The 20283-nt window shown below is 40.6% G+C and overlaps 1 protein-coding gene across 1 annotated transcript; it reads right to left on the bottom strand.

The window, feature by feature from the left end:
• Nucleotides 1–379: 379 nt before the first annotated feature.
• Nucleotides 380–1918, bottom strand: LOC129863317 (B-cell receptor CD22-like). The gene is made up of 6 exons (XM_055935207.1): nucleotides 1570–1918; nucleotides 1267–1357; nucleotides 1038–1077; nucleotides 715–824; nucleotides 482–572; nucleotides 380–403 (listed from the first exon to the last, which is right to left on the bottom strand). Exons 1-6 carry the CDS (start codon nucleotides 1847–1849, stop codon nucleotides 380–382), a joined length of 636 nt encoding a protein of 211 aa, XP_055791182.1. The 5' UTR covers nucleotides 1850–1918.
• Between the last annotated feature and the right edge of the window lie 18365 nt (nucleotides 1919–20283).

The raw sequence follows: 20283 nt of genomic DNA, 5'->3' as shown, positions 1-20283 counted from the left end.
TTCAGTCCATGTTCTGTGGTGGTTCTCTTCAATCCATGTTCTGTGGTGGTTCTCTTCAGTCCAGGATCTGTGGTGATTCTCTTCAGTCCAGGATCTGTGGTGATTCTCTTCAGTCCAGGATCTGTGGTGATTCTCTTCAGTCCAGGATCTGTGGTGATTCTCTTCAGTCCAGGATCTGTGGTGGTTCTCTTCAGTCCAGGATCTGTGGTGATTCTCTTCAGTCCAGGATCTGTGGTGGTTCTCTTCAGTCCAGGATCTGTGGTGATTCTCTTCAGTCCAGGATCTGTGGTGATTCTCTTCAGTTGATGTTCTGAGGTACTTTTCTTCAGTCCAGGTTCTGTCGTGGTTTTCTTCAGTTCAGGTTCTACGGTGGTTCTCTTCAGTGGGAGGGTCCCCTCACATTCTGAAAGAAGACACTGAATTAGCAATTTACACTCCCACTAAAATGTTTATGGACACACACACACACAAATACACTTACTGCCAGGGTGTCATACTCTGGTGACCTGGTCTTCATGTTCAGAGGTGAGTACATGTCACTGTTGGCGTCAATGTTAGGGCCAGGATGGACACTGTGGACAGAAAGAGAGAGAGAGAGGGAAATATATAGAGAGATAGGGAGAGAGAGAGAGGAAATGCATGTGTTCATTGAAACACGAGTCTTTCCATCATTTTCTCTAAACACATTCAAGTATAAAACACAAACACACTCACAAACAAACAGCATTCATTTTATGAGACTTACTGCCAGTGTCATAGTCTGGTGACCTGGTCCTCATGTTCAGACCTGTGTACGTGTCACAGTTACAGTCAGGATGGACACTCTGTGGAGAGAGAGAGAGAGAGGTAACAATGAAAATAGTATGAAAGAGTCTGTCGTGACACAGTAAATTAATGAAAATGGAGTTGTAACTCAGGGTTTCCCAAACTCGGAGCTGGGGCCCCCCTGGGTGCACGTTTTGTTTTTTGCCCTAGCACTACACCGGGGGGGGGGGGGGGGGGGGGGTCCTGGTGTAACTGATAACTGATAGAGTCACCTGTGTGTCTGTTGTGGCATCACTTCCTCCTGTGGATCTCCTGTAATGAGGGACAGAGTGAGTTCTGCTCTCTACTGACCTCTAGTGGAAGTTGATATGTTACTAATACAATTTAGCAGTTAAGGGCATTGGGCCAATAAATACATTCATGAATTAATTAAGTTAATAACAAATCAGAGGTCTAAGGTGAAAGAATGATACAAATATCAATGTTCCCTTCTTCACTCACCTGAACCACATGAGTCCAGAGAGACAGAGGATGAGAACCAGAACAACCACTATGATTCCTACAGCTGCAGTCAGAACTGATGTCTGTTTCCCTAAAAGATCAAATGGATGATATGAGAACATATTATTATGAAGTGAAAATGAATATACAGCAATACAGGACATTAATGCAATACTTGTATATAGAAGCCTATGTATAGTTATAAACCAAAGTGTCATAAGGCAAACTAGAAGATGATTACCTTGAAACATCATTTATTATTGAACATCATTTTGTATTGAAGTATTGAGGATGTAACTTTACCTGCTACAATGATCATCAGAGCTGTAGAGTTCATAGATCCTCTTCCATTCTGGGCCTCACAGTAATATTCTCCTCTGTCCTCAGAGATGATGTCAGTGATGCTGTAACTCTGTCCTGATGCTTTTGCTGAGGTTACGTTCTTCTTGTACCAGGTGTATTTGTCCACAGGTGGGTTGGCATCACTGCTGCAGGTCAGAGTCACTGAACTGCCCTCCACTATTTCACCAGAGGGACTGACTGACGCTGAGGTGTTCCTTGGACCATCTGGTGTAAAATACATTGTATTTATTTATAGCAACATTTGTGTTTACATTTTACGGGTGAGTTTGAAATAATTTATAAATTATAATAAATTATTAATTCAGAGTAGAAGAAAATCTAAAACAGAATCAGTCAAAATAATGATGACATTGTGGTAATACACATTCAGGGAAATGGATGAGTCACGATCGTGTGGAGAGACGGACCAAGACGCAGCGTGGTTCGAGTTCCACATCTTTATTTTTCTTTAAACTTAAAATAAACCAAGAAACAAACAACGACCGTGCAGTACTGAGGTGCAACATGCACTCACTCAAAAACAATATCCCACAAAGCAGGTGGGAGAAAGGGCTTCCTAAATATGATCCCAAATTAGAGGCAACGATTACCAGCTGCCTCTAATTGGGAACCATACAAACCAGCCACATAGAAAATAAATGGCTAGAACACCCCCCTAGTCACGCTCTGACCTAAACAGGGAGTGACAGGATGTTAAAATATGTATTGATAGATATATTTATGTGGAAACAATCTATTCTAATATCAACATGATCAGTATATCAAACTGGACATCGAATCCTCCAATGTACTTACATGTGACAGTGAGCGTCTCTTCAGCAGAGGGGAGATCCTCATGGCCTTCTACAGCACAGGAGTATCTGCCTGTATCCTCACTGCTGACTGAGAATAGGATATAGACAGGAGAGGAGGTGTTGCTGTTTGGTAAAGGCAGTCCATTCTTATACCAACTGTAGGCTGTGATGGGGTCCAGTGCACATTTGGTTCTACATGTCAGTGTGACATTCTCCCTCTCTGACACAGATGTAGGATCCATCTCCAACACAACATCTAGAGTAAAACGAAACAAATCATTATTCTCCTCCTATTTATGTCATTTTATGTGAAATATTACATTTGTTTTTTCCCTGTTACATAACACTGCAGTGTCTGTATGACTGCATTGCTAATAAGGTAATTACGGTCATTAATTTGATATATTTAGCCAGGACAATAAACTCTGTAATAATTTCCACTGTTTTCCAGGAAGTCCTGGGTTCCATGGAATAAATAAAACCGATTACAACACAACATACTCATTAGCATACATACAAAACAACACTCACATTACAGCTATCTAGATATGTGTCATAGATGTGAGATGTGTGACAGATTACCTGTGACAGTCAGGGAGACAGGTGAGCCAGAAAACCTTCCTCCAGATGTTATCAATCTGAACCTGTACCCAGCAGAGTCACTCAGTCTCAGGTCTGTGATTCTCAGGGTACAGTCATTCTTCTTATCCCCAAGGTACTCTATATGACCCTCATAGCCTGGCACTGAGCTCAGATCTTCAGCCTCCATACCAGACCATTTAGTAAACCAGAAAGCTTTTTTGATCTCATGATAACTGGGATATGTATAAGAGCAGGATATGTTCACTGTTGACCCCTTTAAAGCACAGATCTTCTGATGGGCGCGTCTCCTTGGGCCAGCATACATGGCACCAGCCTTACGCATGGTGTCCCCGGTTCGCCAACACAGCCCAGTGCGGGTTATTCCACCTCCCTGCATTGGTCGGGCTACGGGGAGCATACAACCAGGTAAGGTTGGGCAGGCAGTACGCCTGCACGGTCCGGTATATCCGGCGCCGTCTGAACTGTCCGTCTGCCAAGCGCCGCCCGTCTGTACTGAGCCTTCAAAGCTGCCCGTCTGTCCTGAGCCTTCAAAGCCGCCCGTCTGTCCTGAGCCTTCAGAGCCGTCCGTCAGTCAGGAGCCGCCCGTCAGAATGGAGCCGCTAGAACCGTCCGCCAGACAGGATCAGCCAGAATCTGAACCAGTACGTAGCTGAGTCTGTCTCTTAGGTATTTGATTTTCAGGGTGCAGTCTTTCTTCTTAGCCCCATGATTCTCCAGACAACCTGCATACTCTGGGACCTGACCTAGATCTTCAGGTTCTACACCAGTCCCCCATTTAGTGAACCAGAGGGTTGTTGTGACTGTATAACCTCTGGGATATGTGTAAGAGCAGGACATGTTCACTGTTGACCCCTTCAAGGCACAGATCTTCTGATGGGTGTAAGTCACACTCCAACAGTTCTGACCTGAAATACAAGACAATATAACACCTTCATAAAATTCTTAATTACAATGTCTACTGTATACACTTATGCAGTTACGTTCCCCAGCAAGGAAACCTAAAATGGCACCCAAACAAAAGGGGGAATTAATAAAAGAGTCACTGACAAAGACAAAAATGAGACCAGTGGGTTCTGAAAGACACTCATGGGGGTGTCCATTGAAAATTGACTATCAACAACAACTGGAACCAAAAAGACATGAGCGCCCACATGATTTGCCCAAGAAGAGGCAAACAAAATAAAACCCCACATGCCAACACAGTTGTAACACATACTGACTAACGAGTGATGCCAATCGGGGCATCCCACCTCAAAATATAAATGAAAAAAAATCTACAATGTTTAAATGATATGCTGTGAAAGTAACCAGGAAGTGACTATCCCCTCAGCTTTGTAGTTTTTAAACTTTTTTTTTTCATGGGTCTTCAGTGCTCAAAAATGTAGTGCTATGGTGTACAAGTGCAAAAACATAATGAAAGGTATCTGGTAGATGTAAATTCATCCATTCACTGCATTTTCATGAATTTGATTATATATATATCTTGAAGCTCGTTCAACACTGCCTGGCAAAGCATACGGACCTAAAGCAGAAGTGAACGTCACATTCACAGCAAATTAAATAATGATTGTCTGACAACCTGAAACAAATGTTGTATGTAAAAGTCCACACTTACACACTGCAGGAGAGTGGAGATCCTCATGGCCTTTTACAGCACAGGAGTAACTGTCTGCATCACTAAAGGAGTCTGAGTTCAGGCTGGATGTGTCCTCCTTTACTTTGTGTCCGTTCTTGTACCAGATGTAGGTGGGGTTGTCACTCAGAGTACAGGGGGTGCTACAGGTCTGTGTCTTCCAATACTCCCCTCTTGTCCACATTCCCCCAGTTACCTTTAGATCTGTAGTTATGAAACAACAATGGAGAACATCTGTAAGTCAGCACCATTCCAAGGTTCTCATTGAAAATGTAATATATCCTTAGAAATCAAATTTCAATTCAAATGAATTTATATAGCCCTTCTTACATCAGCTGATATATCAAAGTGCTGTACAGAAACCCAGCCTAAAACCCCAAACAGCAAGCATTGCAGGTGTAGAAGCACGGAAGTGGTAACTATACTCTTTATGTCAGAATAAAGAACAATGGACAACGTCTGTCAGTCAGCACCATTCCAAGGTTCTCATTGAAAATGTAATAAATCATTAGAAGAACTATACTCTTTATGTTAGATTACAGAACCTGTGACAGAGAGAGTGACAGCTGAGCCAGTTGTCCATGAGCCTGTTGTAAATGAGAAGTAATATGTTGTTGAATCATCCTCTCTCAGGTCTGTGATTCTCAGGGTGCAGTCATTCTCCTTATTCCCACGGTACGCTATACGATCCTCATATTCATCTTGGATTTGAGTCCAGATCCAACTATTCCATTCATACCACTTGGTTGTTGTGACTGTATGACCTCTGGGATATGTGTAAGAGCAGGACAGATCCACTGTTGACCCCTTCAAGGTACAGATACTATTCTTGGTGCAGGTCACACTCCTGCTATTCTGACCCAGTACCACTGAAACACAGTTACACAATGTAAAGGGTATCAGAATTAAGTCAAGGTCTTTTGGCTCACACTGACTGTAAGGTTTGTCCACACTTTGTTGCCATAGTTGCTGAGTTGAGTGTGAATGGAAACCACAGATAAGCATCACTCAGTGAGGTGTAACTATTTAAAGTGAAGTGGAGACTCCTAACAGAACACACCAGAACAACATTATGATTCTTATCCTTTTAGAAATGTCTGTAGATTGATAAACAGAGCAACTAAAAGATAAGAATGAGACCATACCTGCTACAGACCAGAGAAAGACCACCAACACACTTCCTGCTGTTCTCAAGGCCATTGTTGCATCTCCCACCCTGCAGTCTTAGAAACATAAACAACAACTCACTCTATAGCTGGTGAATAACTCCACCTGATACATTGAAGTAGAAACTGTAAATGAGGTAGAGGACCTCATTACTGAAAATGAACCAGGCTCATATTGTGTTGTGTTGTATTGTGCTACATGGTTGTCTATGTGAATACTGTCTGTCTGTAAGTCTATTGCACTATGTATGTAATATGTGTGACGTGTTGCATGTATGTCTACGTCTGTCTATTTAAGATGACATGAAGCAAAAATAAATTCCTAATATATACAATAGTCATCATCATCATTATAAACAACAACAATCACTTATTGAACAGATGTGTAGAACTGTAAACACATATTTCTATATCGATTGTTCTGAAGCTGTTTTATTCTCAATACCCCAAATATAGGAGGATAAATGTTCAATCCTCTACGGTCCGTGAAGCTGTACAGCAGCCTAAAGACTGACCACCAGGTTCAATAATAGCTCGTATCACCAAGCTGTGAGGATAAACAGCCAGTGACACACACACACACACACACACACCACACACATGTCCTTCCTGTTTAGACATTAACATCCACGCCAACCAGACCAACACGCCAGAAAAGGGCTGTTACTGTATTTGAACAGAAATTGTGAAAAAGACAAGTCTGGGCATATATTTATTTTATTTAAAAAAAATGTCAATTTTCAATGTGATCTTTATACTACATACAGAACCATGTAAACAATGTGTTGACAATACTATTTATAACGTTAACATTTTAATGACCTACCTTGCCCTTCTGAGTTCTGTATATACAGGTCAAAGTTCCATGATGTCATTCAATTAGAACCCATTCCATTTAAAACCCATAACCATCAATCCTCATCATCTGCATCAAAGTGATACTGAAGGTTCCAGTGTTCTAGACTAGAGTTCTCCCTACTGGCATCTCAACATTACTGCAGTGTTCTAGACTAGAGCTCTCCCTACTGGCATCTCAACATTACTGCAGTGTTCTAGACTAGAGCTCTCCCTACTGGCATCTCAACATTACTGCAGTGTTCTAGACTAGAGCTCTCCCTACTGGCATCTCAACATTACTGCAGTGTTCTAGACTAGAGGTCTCCCTACTGGCATCTCAACATTACTGCAGTGTTCTAGACTAGAGCTCGCCCTACTGGCATCTCAACATTACTGCAGTGTTCTAGACTAGAGCTCTCCCTACTGGCATCTCAACATTACTGCAGTGTTCTAGACTAGAGCTCTCCCTACTGGCATCTCAACATTACTGCAGCCTCCATTCCTCATGATGTCCTCATGATGTCCTCTTTCATTTGGGAAGTAATGGGAATAAAATGAATGGTGTTCCCGTCATTCCAGCCATTATAATGAGTCCATCCTCCTATATACCAGCCTCCTCTGTTGTACAGTACTGGTAGTAGCTGAATCAAGTAGAGGCATGATTGAACATCACCATAGTGTGATGTACTGACTGTGTGGTCTATTGTAGTCTGCTGTCCATAAATAATGCCAATTAGTTATCAAAAGCAATGTACAGTCTTTGTGCATATGTTTAAGATATGGGTGGCCCTGGTAACCTAACCCATATAGTTGCAGGTGCCATGTTCTACCAACTGAGCTACAGAGGACCATATTCTGTAAAGTCTAATGTGCATATATAGATTTCTGATATGATTCAGGAGGCCTGTCAGAGGACAGACAGGAAAGGAGAACAGGAAAGTGATTGTGTTCATCTAAACCAACAAACCCACAACACTGTGTCTCATGTTAATACTACTCCTAAACACAACCCACCATCACTGTGTCTCATGTTAATACTACTCCTAAACACAACCCACCATCACTGTGTCTCATGTTAATACTACTCCTAAACACAACCCACCATCACTGTGTCTCATGTTAATACTACTCCTAAACACAACCCACCATCACTGTGTCTCATGTTAATACTACTCCTAAACACAACCCACCATCACTGTGTCTCATGTTAATACTACTCCTAAACACAACCCACCATCACTGTCTCATGTTAATACTACTCCTAAACACAACCCACCATCACTGTGTCTCATGTTAATACTACTCCTAAACACAACCCACCATCACTGTGTCTCATGTTAATACTACTCCTAAACACAACCCACCATCACTGTCTCATGTTAATACTACTCCTAAACACAACCCACCATCACTGTCTCATGTTAATACTACTCCTAAACACAACCCACCATCACTGTGTCTCATGTTAATACTACTCCTAAACACAACCCACCATCACTGTGTCTCATGTTAATACTACTCCTAAACACAACCGACCATCACTGTGTCTCATGTTAATACTACTCCTAAACACAACCCACCATCACTGTCTCATGTTAATACTACTCCTAAACACAACCCACCATCACTGTGTCTCATGTTAATACTACTCCTAAACACAACCCACCATCACTGTCTCATGTTAATACTACTCCTAAACCTTTTACGAAACATTCACTCAATCACTCTTACTCTTACTGTCACTCTTACTTTAGATAATTTTCAAAAATGTCCACACTATAATCTATTCCTCTCAAACCGACACGTGTATGTGAGAGTCTTGGCTTATTAGATTCACATTTAGCAGGCACAAATATTACAAGCAACATGTACAGGATATATCTCACAATCAAATGTTCAAAAAAAGTATCCACTATAGTCTACTACTGTCAGAACCCTCACAATAACATGCAAACCTCTCCACTATAATCTACTACTCTCAGAACCCTCACAATAACATGCAAACCTCTCCACTATAATCTACTACTCTCAGAACCCTCACAATAACATGCAAACCTCTCCACTATAATCTACTACTCTCAGAACCCTCACAATAACATGCAAACCTCTCCACTATAATCTACTACTCTCAGAACCCTCACAATAACATGCAAACCTCTCCACTATAATCTACTACTCTCAGAACCCTCACAATAACATGCAAACCTCTCCACTATAATCTACTACTCTCAGAACCCTCACAATAACATGCAAACCTCTCCACTATAATCTACTACTCTCAGAACCCTCACAATAACATGCAAACCTCTCCACTATAATCTACTACTCTCAGAACCCTCACAATAACATGCAAACCTCTCCACTATAATCTACTACTCTCAGAACCCTCACAATAACATGCAAACCTCTCCACTATAATCTACTACTCTCAGAACCCTCACAATAACATGCAAACCTCTCCACTATAATCTACTACTCTCAGAACCCTCACAATAACATGCAAACCTCTCCACTATAATCTACTACTCTCAGAACCCTCACAATAACATGCAAACCTCTCCACTATAATCTACTACTCTCAGAACCCTCACAATAACATGCAAACCTCTCCACTATAGTCTACTACTGTGAGAACCCTCACAATAACATGCAGAAGTATCCACAACAATCTATTACTCTCAGAACCCTCACAATAACATGCAAACCTCTCCACTATAATCTACTACTCTCAGAACCCTCACAATAACATGCAGAAGTATCCACAACAATCTATTACTCTCAGAACCCTCACAATAACATGCAGAAGGTTGATACACGAAACCACTTATACAGTATATCTCCCAATCAGATTCATATGCAAAAGTACATCTACAGAGTAAACTGTACATAACAGAAAAACAAAACAACATAATTTCCTATAGCATCGCCATGCCCATAACAGAGGAATATGGTTCATGGCTATAGACAAATAATAAAATATACATATTTTAAGATTTTGTCAAGCATACTTACAGAGTGAAGCGGAGAGAGGTCTTGTAATGAACTATCTGTCAGTCTGAGGAAACAGACACTGACTGTGAGGTATGAGGTCCGTGGTTGACACAACTTTGAAGTAGTGAAAGACCATAGAGTTGGATAAAAGGCACACTAGCTACAAAGGCATTTTAGGCATGGGTATAACATTGTATGCATCTTTTCAGTTTGTTTATCGACTGTCATTAAAATCCTGGAGGTTGAAGAAGAAGAAATTGACAACTTTAAAATACAGAGAGCCCTCAATTGCACTGCCGATATTGTCACAGAACCCATCATGAAAAGATGCAAAGCTGCGCCCTCTATCCAACTCTATGTCAGGGACAAAGATGCTAATTCAGAGATGGCTTCCTTCCTCATTCACACAGGCTCAAGATCATCAAAACTGTGACGTGTGACGGGAAATTCTGACTGACTGACTGATCTACAAATCACCTTGCATGATAAATATCTACTTCATATTATTTGTAGATCAGTCAGTCTCGACTCGCCTTTAAAGTCGGCTGCAATGTCGAACGCGGCCACATTTACATGCTTGACACCCAATGATGTCATACAATATTATAATAACTGTGGAATACATTTAAAATCTTTATTTTTTATTTTTTAGAATGACAGGCTAAACTGTAATTTAAAAGAAAAACATTTTGTTTGAATTGTCTTAAACTTTGAGCTTATTTACAACATGATGCATAAATTACACTGAATCATACTTTATCTAAATTAGGTAATTATTCATAATTGTATGTAAAAAAACTGTGATTATGGTGTAACTTCTCCTTCTCATTAATGCCATTGCTCAATAATGTCTGACAGCAATACAAAGTACATAATTTCAACACATCAAAATAAACTTGGTCCAAGACTTTACACATTAAAAAGCTGTTGTCAATGTTATCAATACCAGTCACTGAGAAAAGTACATTATGTAATAAAATATATCTAAATGGCCAAACCCCACAGGAAAAGAGCAGAAGCACAGTCTATCTTATTTATCATCAATATACTTAATTATCACTACAAGGAAAGAGAATTCAACTCCAAATTTACTCAAAAGTTAAAACTATGGAAAACATTCTGGATATGGTAATAATATGAAAGCATGAGAATAGAGGTGTGAAGCCTAGCTTTGGTTTGATGCTGTAGCTCTTCAGTCCAAGTTCTGTTTTGGTTCTCTTCAGTCCAGGTTTGTTTTGGTTCTCTTCAGTCCAGGTTCTGTGGTGGTTTCCTTCAGTCCAGGTTCTGTTTTGGTTCTCTTCAGTCCAGGTTCTGTGGTGGTTCTCTTCAGTCCAGGTTCTGTTTTGATTATCTTCAGTCCAGGCTCTGTGGTGGTTTTGTTCAGTCCAGGTTCTGTGGTGGTTTTGTTCAGTCCAGGTTCTCTTCAGTTCTCATAATTGGAGGGTTGAGCGTTTCTCTGCTGTTATATCAAACTCCATATTAATGCCCATGATTTGGGAATGAAATGTTCTGTGAGCAGGCGTCCACATGCTTTTGTTGTGTTGTTGTGTCATGTTGTGAATATACACTGAGTGTACAAAACATTAAGGACACCTTCCTAATATTGAGTTACACCCCCCACTTTTGCCCTCAGAACACCGTCAATTTGTCAGGGCATGGACTTACAAGGTGCCGAAAGCATTCCACAGGGATGCTGGCCCATGTTGAGTCCAATGCTTCCCACAGTTGTCAATTTGGCTGGATGTCCTTTGGGTGGTGGACCATTCTTGATACACACAGCGTTTGATGGGTAGCTACTTTGAAGAATCTCAAATATAAAATATATTTTGACTTGTTTAACTTCTTGCGAGTATAGGGGGTGCTGTTTCGACTTAGCATAAATTCGTCTCCAGATTAAACTGCCTAGTACTCAATTCTTGCTCGTACAATATGCATATTATTATTATTATTGGATAGAAAACACTCTCTAGTTTCTATAACCGTTGGAATTATGTCTCTGAGTGGAACAGAACTCATTCTACAGCACTTTTCCTGCCAGGGAGTGAGATTTCAGAAATCTTGGTCCCTGTTCCCAGTTCAGTTTTTAAGTCCCTGTGAATCCTATGGGGCTACAAACACTGCCTACGCCTTCCTCTAGATGTCAGTAAGTGGTGACAATTTGAATGGAGTCGATTGCGCAATCAGGGACTTTATAAAAGACAGAAAGGCGGAAGGAGCTTTCTTTTCTTCAATGCGCTCGACGCACGATGGACGTCGGACTGGCCTCTTTCCAAGCTTTGGTTTAGCCAGTAATATATCGCCGGTCATGTTTTTACTCGTTATAGGTGTTAAAAACATCATAAGGTAGTTAATTTAAACCGTTTTATAGCAATTTATATCTGTTTAGTGCGATTTTGAGGCATTTCTTTGTGACGCACTTTGAAGAGTTGGACACTTTTCCTGTAGATGCCGAACGTTAGTGGCCATTTCGACGGGACAAGAGGACATCTTTCGACCAAAAGACGATTAGACCGGAGAAAGGATACATTGCCCAAGATTCTGATGGAAGATCAGCTCATAGTAAGAACTATTTATGATGATAAATCGTTGTTCTGTAGAAAAATGTTAAACGCATATTCCGCCATTTTCTTTGGGGTAGCTTCGCTTTGGCGCACCCGGTATTGCACAGTAAGGATAATTTAAAAAATGTAATTCAGCGATTGCATTAAGAACTAAATTGTCTTTCAATAGCTGTCCACCCTGTATTTTTTAGTCAAGTTTATGAATATTTATTCATTAGACTAGATCACTGTCCAATATGGCGCCCGACATTTTCAGGCCAGTTTTGCTACTATTCTCATTGTATAACCACGTTTTTTTGTGGCTAAATATGCACATTTTCGAACAAACTCTATATGTATGTTGTAATATGATGTTACAGGAGTGTCATCGGAAGAATTCTGAGAAGGTTAGTGAAAAAATTAATACATTTTGGTGGTGATAATGCTATCGCTCTTTTTGCCTTGAATCAATGCTCGGGTAACGTTTGCACATGTGGTATGCTAATATAACGATTTATTGTGTTTTCGCTGTAAAACACTTAGAAAATCTGAAATATTGTCTGAGTTCACAAGATCTGTGTCTTTCCATTGCTGTGAGCTGTGTATTTTTAAGAAATGTTTTATGATTAGTAATTGGGTAATACACGTTGCTCTCTGTATTTATTCTAGTCGAGTTGTGATGGTGGGTGCAATTGTAAACTATGATTTCTACCTGAAATATGCACATTTTTCTAACAAAACCTATCCTATACAATAAATATGTTATCAGACTGTCATCTGATGAGTTTTTTTCTTGGTTAGTGGCTATCAATATCTTTATTTGGCCGAATTGGTGATAGCTACTGGTGGAGAGAAAAAATGGTGGACAAAGAAAAATGGTGTCTTTTGCTAACGTGGTTAGCTAATAGATTTACATATTGTGTCTTCCCTGTAAAACATTTTACAAATCAGAAATGATTGCTGGATTCACAAGAAGTGGATCTTTCATCTGGTATCTTGGACTTGTGATTGAATGATATTTAGATGCTAGTATTTACTTGTGACGCTATGCTAGCTATGCTATTCAGCTTTTTTACTGGTGGGGGGGTGGGGGGTGCTCCCGGATCCGGGTTTCTGAATCGGTAGAAGTTAACAATTTTTTGGTTACTACATGATTCCATATACAGTGGGGCAGAAAAGTATTTAGTCAGCCACCAGTTGTGCAAGTTCTCCCACTTAAAAAGATGAGAGAGGCCTGTAATGTTCATCATAGGTACACTTCAACTATGACAGACAAAATGAGAAAAAAAATCCTGAAAATCACATTGTAGGATTTTTAATGAATTTATTTGCAAATTATGGTGGAAAATAAGTATTTGGTCACCTAAAAACAAGCAAGGTTTCTGGCTCTCACAGACCTGTAACTTCTTCTTTAAGAGGCTCCTCTGTCCTTCACTCGTTACCTGTATTAATGGCACCTGTTTGAACTTGTTATCAGCATAAAAGACACCTGTCCACAACCTCAAACAGTCACACTACAAACTCCACTATGGCCAAGACCAAAGAGCTGTCAAAGGACACCAGAAACAAAATTGTAGACCTGCACCAGGCTGGGAAGACTGAATCTGCAATAGGTAAGCAGCTTGGTTTGAAGAAATCAACTGTGGGAGCAATTATTAGGAAATGGAAGACATACAAGACCACTGATAATCTCCCTCGATCTGGGGCTCCTGTCACGTTCCTGACCTGTTTTCTCTTGTTTTTGTATGTGTTTAGTTGGTCAGGGCGTGAGTTGGGGTGGGCATTCTATGTTATGTGTTTCTATGTTTAGGTTCATTGTCTGTTAGCCTTATATGGTTCTCAATCAGGGACAGGTGTTTTTCATTTCCTCTGATTGAGAATCATATATAGGTAGGCTGTTTCACACTGTTTGTTGGTGGGTGATTGTCTTCCGTGTCTGTATGTATGTTCGTACCACACGGGACTGTAGCGTTTGTTTGTAGTCTGTACCTGTTCGTGCGTTCTTCGTGTATTTGTAAGTTCTCATGTTTTAGGTCAGTCTACGTCGTTTATTTGTTTTGTAGTTTGTTAAAGAGTTTTCGTGTTTCGTCGTTCTGTTAATAAATTTCATTATGTATTCATCACCCGCTGCGCCTTGGTCCGCTCATTCACCACAAGACGACCTTTACAGCTCCACGCAAGATCTCACCCCGTGGGGTCAAAATTATCACAAGAACGGTGAGCAAAAATCCCAGAACCACACGGGGGGACCTAGTGAATGACCTGCAGAGAGCTGGGACCAAAGTAACAAAGCCTACCATCAGTAACACACTACGCCGCCAGGGACTCAAATCCTGCAGTGCCAGACGTGTCCCCCTGCTTAAGCCAGTACATGTCCAGGCCCGTCTGAAGTTTGCTAGAGAGTGTTTGGATGATCCAGAAGAAGATTGGGAGAATGTCATATGGTCAGATGAAACCAAAATATAACTTTTTGGTAAAAACTCAACTCGTTGTGTTTGGAGGACAAAGAATGCTGAGTTGCATCCAAAGAACACCATACCTACTGTGAAGCATGGGGGTGGAAACATCATGCTTTGGGGCTGTTTTTCTGCAAAGGGACCAGGACGACTGATCCGTGTAAAGGAAAGAATGAATGGGGCCATGTATTGTGAGATTTTGAGTGAAAACCTCTTTCCATCAGCAAGGGCATTGAAGATGAAACGTGGCTGGGTCTTTCAGCATGACAACGATCCCAAACACACCGCCCGGGCAACGATGGCGTGGCTTCGTAAGAAGCATTTCAAGGTCCTGGAGTGGCCTAGCCAGTCTCCAGATCTCAACCCCATAGAAAATCTTTAGAGGGAGTTGAAAGTCCGTGTTGCCCAGCAACAGCCCCAAAACATCACTGCTCTAGAGGAGATCTGCATGGAGGAATGGGCCAAAATACCAGCAACAGTGTGTGAAAACCTTGTGAAGACTTACAGAAAACATTTGACCTCTGTCATTGCCAACAAAGGGTATATAACAAAGTATTGAGATAAACTTTTGTTATTGACCAAATACTTATTTTCCACCATAATTTGCAAATAAATTCATTAAAAAATCCTACAATGTGATTTTTCTGGATTTTTTTTCCTCATTTTGTCTGTCATAGTTGAAGTGTACCTATGATGAAAATTACAGGCCTCTCTCATCTTTTTAAGTGGGAGAACTTGCACAATTGGTGGCTGACTAAATACTTTTTGCCCCACTGTATGTTAGTCTTCACTATTATTCTACAATGTAAAACTAGTACACATAAATAAAAACTCTGGAATGAGTAGGTGTGTCCAATCTTTTGACTGGTACTGTATATAGAGTGTAATGTGAATATTTATGTTGTATTATACAGGGTACATTTTAAAAAGTTACCTAGTTCTCAATATGTACTCCATGTTAAAATAAAGGTTAAATAAAATAAATAAACATTATTTGGGTATGAGTATGATAAAAGGTATCTCTCCATGGGATCTCCAGTCTGCCCTCCACTCCTAGTCCCTCTCTGTCCCCAAAGAGAGACACCCCTACCTGGTAAGGTCGGTCAACAGTTAGGGGGTCAAGAGCCATGTTGGAAACCATAGCACTCATTCTATATGACATCACATTCTCACTGAACAATTATCTATTTTATTTGCACTAAACAATTATGTATCTTATTCTCTAACTACTAGTTGGACAAAATGGTGGACTGTTATTCTTCTAAGGACAAAAGGCTTTAAAACAAGCAATAATCTCACTGCCTGGTCTGAACTTGTTAACTGTGAGATGTATTATTATCAATCATCAACATTCCAGAATGTTCCATCTCTCAGTGTTCTGGAATGGAATGCCATCGCTGACTGAATTACCCTCCACACTCCAAACATCCATGTTACGTCATGTTGTGTCTGTGTGTTTTAAAAACGACAATGAATAATATTTAATGTAACTGGTTGTGTGTCTAGGTAACGGACATTTTATTTTACCTTTATTTAACTAGGCAAGTCAGTTAAGAACACATTCTTATTTACAATGACAACCTAGGAACAGTGGGTTAACTGCCTTGTTAGGGGTAGAACGTCAGATTTTATCTTGTCAGCTCAGGGATTCGATCTCTCAACCTCTCGGTTACTAGTCCAACACTCTAACCACTAGGCTACCTGCCACCCGTTGCTCCTTCTGAAAGTGTCTGTGTATATTTTGTGCATTCATGATGATGGTGATGAAGGTGGATTAACCACTATTGCTCTCCAAACCAATGTACATTTCTTATTTGTAGTTACTGTATGTACTGTACAGTAGAAGAGGTGTGATTTTGAAAGCTTTCCATTTTGTCTCCGTTGAAGATACTCTTATAACAAGGTGAAAACAATGACGATGAAGTTTATTCTTTAAAAAAGTCACACTTCACACACTAGCTTACAAAAAAAAACATTTGATAAAAGCAATAAGAAACCTTGCATCAAGCAGAACTCTTTCCTGGACATAAAAACTAAAAATATACCAAACTTCTACTACGTGTATCATCTAACAGTACAATATGAAGTAATACAATATAATAGAAGCAGATATAATTACTTTCTTCTTCTTAGCCTTCATACAGCATATAGTCTCACAAGTCTGATGATTGTTTCAGACATATAACATAACAACATATATAGCTATAAAATATAACTGGACCTTGAGGTTGCCTACTTCAGAAATACAACATTTTGGGAAAAAGATATTGTAATCAGAAATGTTTACAATTTTACAAAACATTTTTTTTTTTAAGGTCCTCCTTTAAGGTCCTCATCATAGTTTAAAAGGCATAACTGACCCTAGATCAGCACTCCTACTCTAAGTGTGAATAGAGCAGTCCTGTCTGACTCAGTTTGTACAGCATGGTGCATGGGTTCTATTCCTGCTTGTCATGCCCTGACCATAGAGAGCCCTTGGTTCTCTATGATGTTGTAGGTCAGGGCATGACTAGGGGGTGTTCTAGTCTTTTAATTTCTATGTTGGTGCTCTTAGTATGGTTCCCAATTAGAGGCAGCTGATGTTCGTTGTCTCTAATTTGGGATCATACTTAAGGGTTCCCTGTTTCCACCTGCTGTGTGGGATATTGTTTTGTGTGAGTGCATTCAGCACCACGTAGTTCATGTATGTTTATTGTTTTTGGTTTAAGTTTCACTACAAATAAATATGTGGAACCCAACTCACACTGCGCCTTGGTCAGTCCATTTTAATGAGCGTGACACTGCTGGGACTACCCATACGAGAAATGTATTCGAACATGACTGTAATGACTGAGTGAATTTGGATAAAAGTGTCTGTTGGATGGATAATATTATTATATACAATTATAAACTGGGTGGTTTGGGTCCTGGATGCTGATTGGCTGAAACAGCATTTCAGAAGTGTATACTGTATATCAGACAATATACCACGGGTATGACGCAAAAATACTTGTATACTGTTCAATTTATGTTGGTAACCAGTTTAAAATAGCAATAAGGTACCTCAGGGGTTTGCAGTATATGGTCAATATACCACGGCATATTCACTCAAGAACAGCCCTTAGCCGTGGTACAGTCCATATACCACAAACCCTTATAGTTTGTTATTGCTATTATCAACTTAAGCAATAAGGCCTGAGGAGGTGTGGTATATGGCCAATATACCATGGCTAAGGGCTGTTCTTATGCACAACGCAACACTGAGTACTTGGATACAGCCCTTAGCCGTGGTATATTGGCCACATGCCACAAACCCCCGATGTGCCGTATTGCTACTAGAAACTGGTGACCAACATAAATAGACCAGTAAATAGTAATTGTATGTCATACTGATATACCACACCTTTCAGCAAATCAGCATTCAGGGCTCGAACCTACTGGTTAATATTGGCCAATATTCCACACCCCCTCAGGCCTTATGTCACTTAGTTTGAATATACAGGCTCAGATATACAAGGTTTTTGTCAAACTTGTTCTGTTCATGTCTTCTTGTTTCTGGGTTTGTTGTGTTCAGGTCTTCTTGGTTCTGGGTTTGTTATATTCAAGTCTTCATGGTTCTGGGTTTGTTGACTGTACTGTAGATCTCAGAGGGATCCACCTCAGCTGCTTGTGCTGCTGCTGGTCTGAGGAGAGAGAAACAGAAATGAAACAAAGACTGAGTCCCAAATGGAACCCTATACCCTTTATAGTGCACTACGTTTGACCAGGGCCTATAGGGCTCGGTCAAAAGTAGTGCACTCAATAGGGTATAGAGTGCCATTTGGAACTCATCACTCCCTCATTATAGTCATGTCATGGTAATTGTCTTGAGTTGGGTTGGTAGATTAAGGAAATGACATCACTAGTAGTCACTAGGGGTCAACTGTTTTGCATATTGATGACATCTCCTACAATAAGCAGCAGCATATGAATGACCTTATTGCAGAATATGGTCACTGGGGGGCAGCAGTGAGGCGGTTACATTTCACAACAGCTTATTGCACATCCTCGTCCTGTTTCTGGTGTCGAGGCATGAATTACCTTAATGCAGAATATGCATTATTGATGACATCATCATTGTCTACTCCTCCAATGAGCACATGGCCCTAACTACATATGAGGACACCGAATGTCTATTTTGAAAATAATAATAATAGCCTAATACAGATACTGTAAACAATAAAGAAAATTAATTACGCATCATCTTCTAAATATTGATCCCAGCGTTGTTCAAAGCTTATATTCTTGATCTGACTAATTGTTCCTGCCTCTTTGCGAACGATTGGAATCATGAACTGTGATTTGTTCGTTATGTTTGCCTGCTTCCCCCGGATCTTCCTCCCTGATTTGCTTTTCAGCAGCACATTCACCATTCTCTCAAACGGCTAATTCCCCTTCTCGCTGAACAGGCCGAGGTCAACGTGAAACGAAATACCCCAACTAGCAGATAGCTCTGCTGACAATCTGTTTGCGAGATGCCGAACAAAAGGCATTTTTTAAATCTATCTCACAACTCCTGCTGCGTCTACAGACATCCACCAAACAAAAAAATCACTCTCGGAGAATGAGTGCACAAACTGGTAAGTAGTCGCTCATAGACATGTCAGTCAGGTCGGGGGCATAGCTGCCAGCAGACATTTCTATTGCAGTAACATTGAAGGGGTCTGGTTAATATTACTTACACGGAACCCAAACCGGCTGCGCGCGTGCGCCATCTTGTATAAATGTATTTTGTCCCCCTACACCAAACGCGATCACGACACGCAGGTTAAAATATCAAAACAAACTCTGAGCAAATGACATTAATTTGGGGACAGGTCGAAAAGCATTAAACATGTATGGCAATTTAGCTAGTTAGCTTGCACTTGCTAGCTAATTTGTCCTATTTAGCTAGCTTGCTGTTGCTAGCTAATTTGTCCTGGGATATAAACATTGAGTTGTTATTTTACCTGAAATGCACAAGGTCCTTTACTCCGACAATTAATCCACACATAAACGGCCAACCGAATCGTTTCTAGTCATCTCTCCTCCTTCCAGGCTTTTTCATCTTTGAACTTATATGTTGATCGCATCTAAACTTTCATAGTATTACCACGACGACCGGCTAAACAGTTTATCTTTCAATCACCCATGTGGGTATAACCAATGAGGAGATGGCATGTGGGTACCTGCTTCTATAAACCAATGAGGAGATGGGAGAGGCATGACTTTCAGCACGATCTGCGTCAGAAATAGAAAGGAGTTCTATTTTAGCCCTTGGCATTGGAAGACGCTCGTTGGCGAGCAAGCAGTGTGGGTGCAATAATTGAATAACATGGATTTCAAAATGTATTTTGCGACGCTCGCGCACACGACGTGTCCGGTCTGGTCAGCATGTTAGCCAGCTAAAAGGATGAAGTAAGAAGCTTACGTTAAACAGAGCCTACCTCAGCAGGAGAAACAAATACACTACTAAGTCCTTTACAGAGAGTAGGCTACTGAGACAGACAGTGATGTGGGGCTCAGTGGAGAGGCTGAGGCAGGCTGCAATGCAGGTAGAAGTAGAGGAGACCGAGAGAGAGAGGAAGCAAGCAGAGAGAGAGGTTTTTACAGTGGTTCCCAAACTTGGGGTCGGGG

The sequence above is a fragment of the Salvelinus fontinalis genome, chromosome 10, assembly GCF_029448725.1.
Source record: "Salvelinus fontinalis isolate EN_2023a chromosome 10, ASM2944872v1, whole genome shotgun sequence".
In the NCBI taxonomy this organism is placed as follows: domain Eukaryota; kingdom Metazoa; phylum Chordata; class Actinopteri; order Salmoniformes; family Salmonidae; genus Salvelinus; species Salvelinus fontinalis.
The sequence above is the reverse complement of the archived record's forward strand: the minus strand, read 5'-3'. Positions and strand labels throughout refer to the sequence as shown.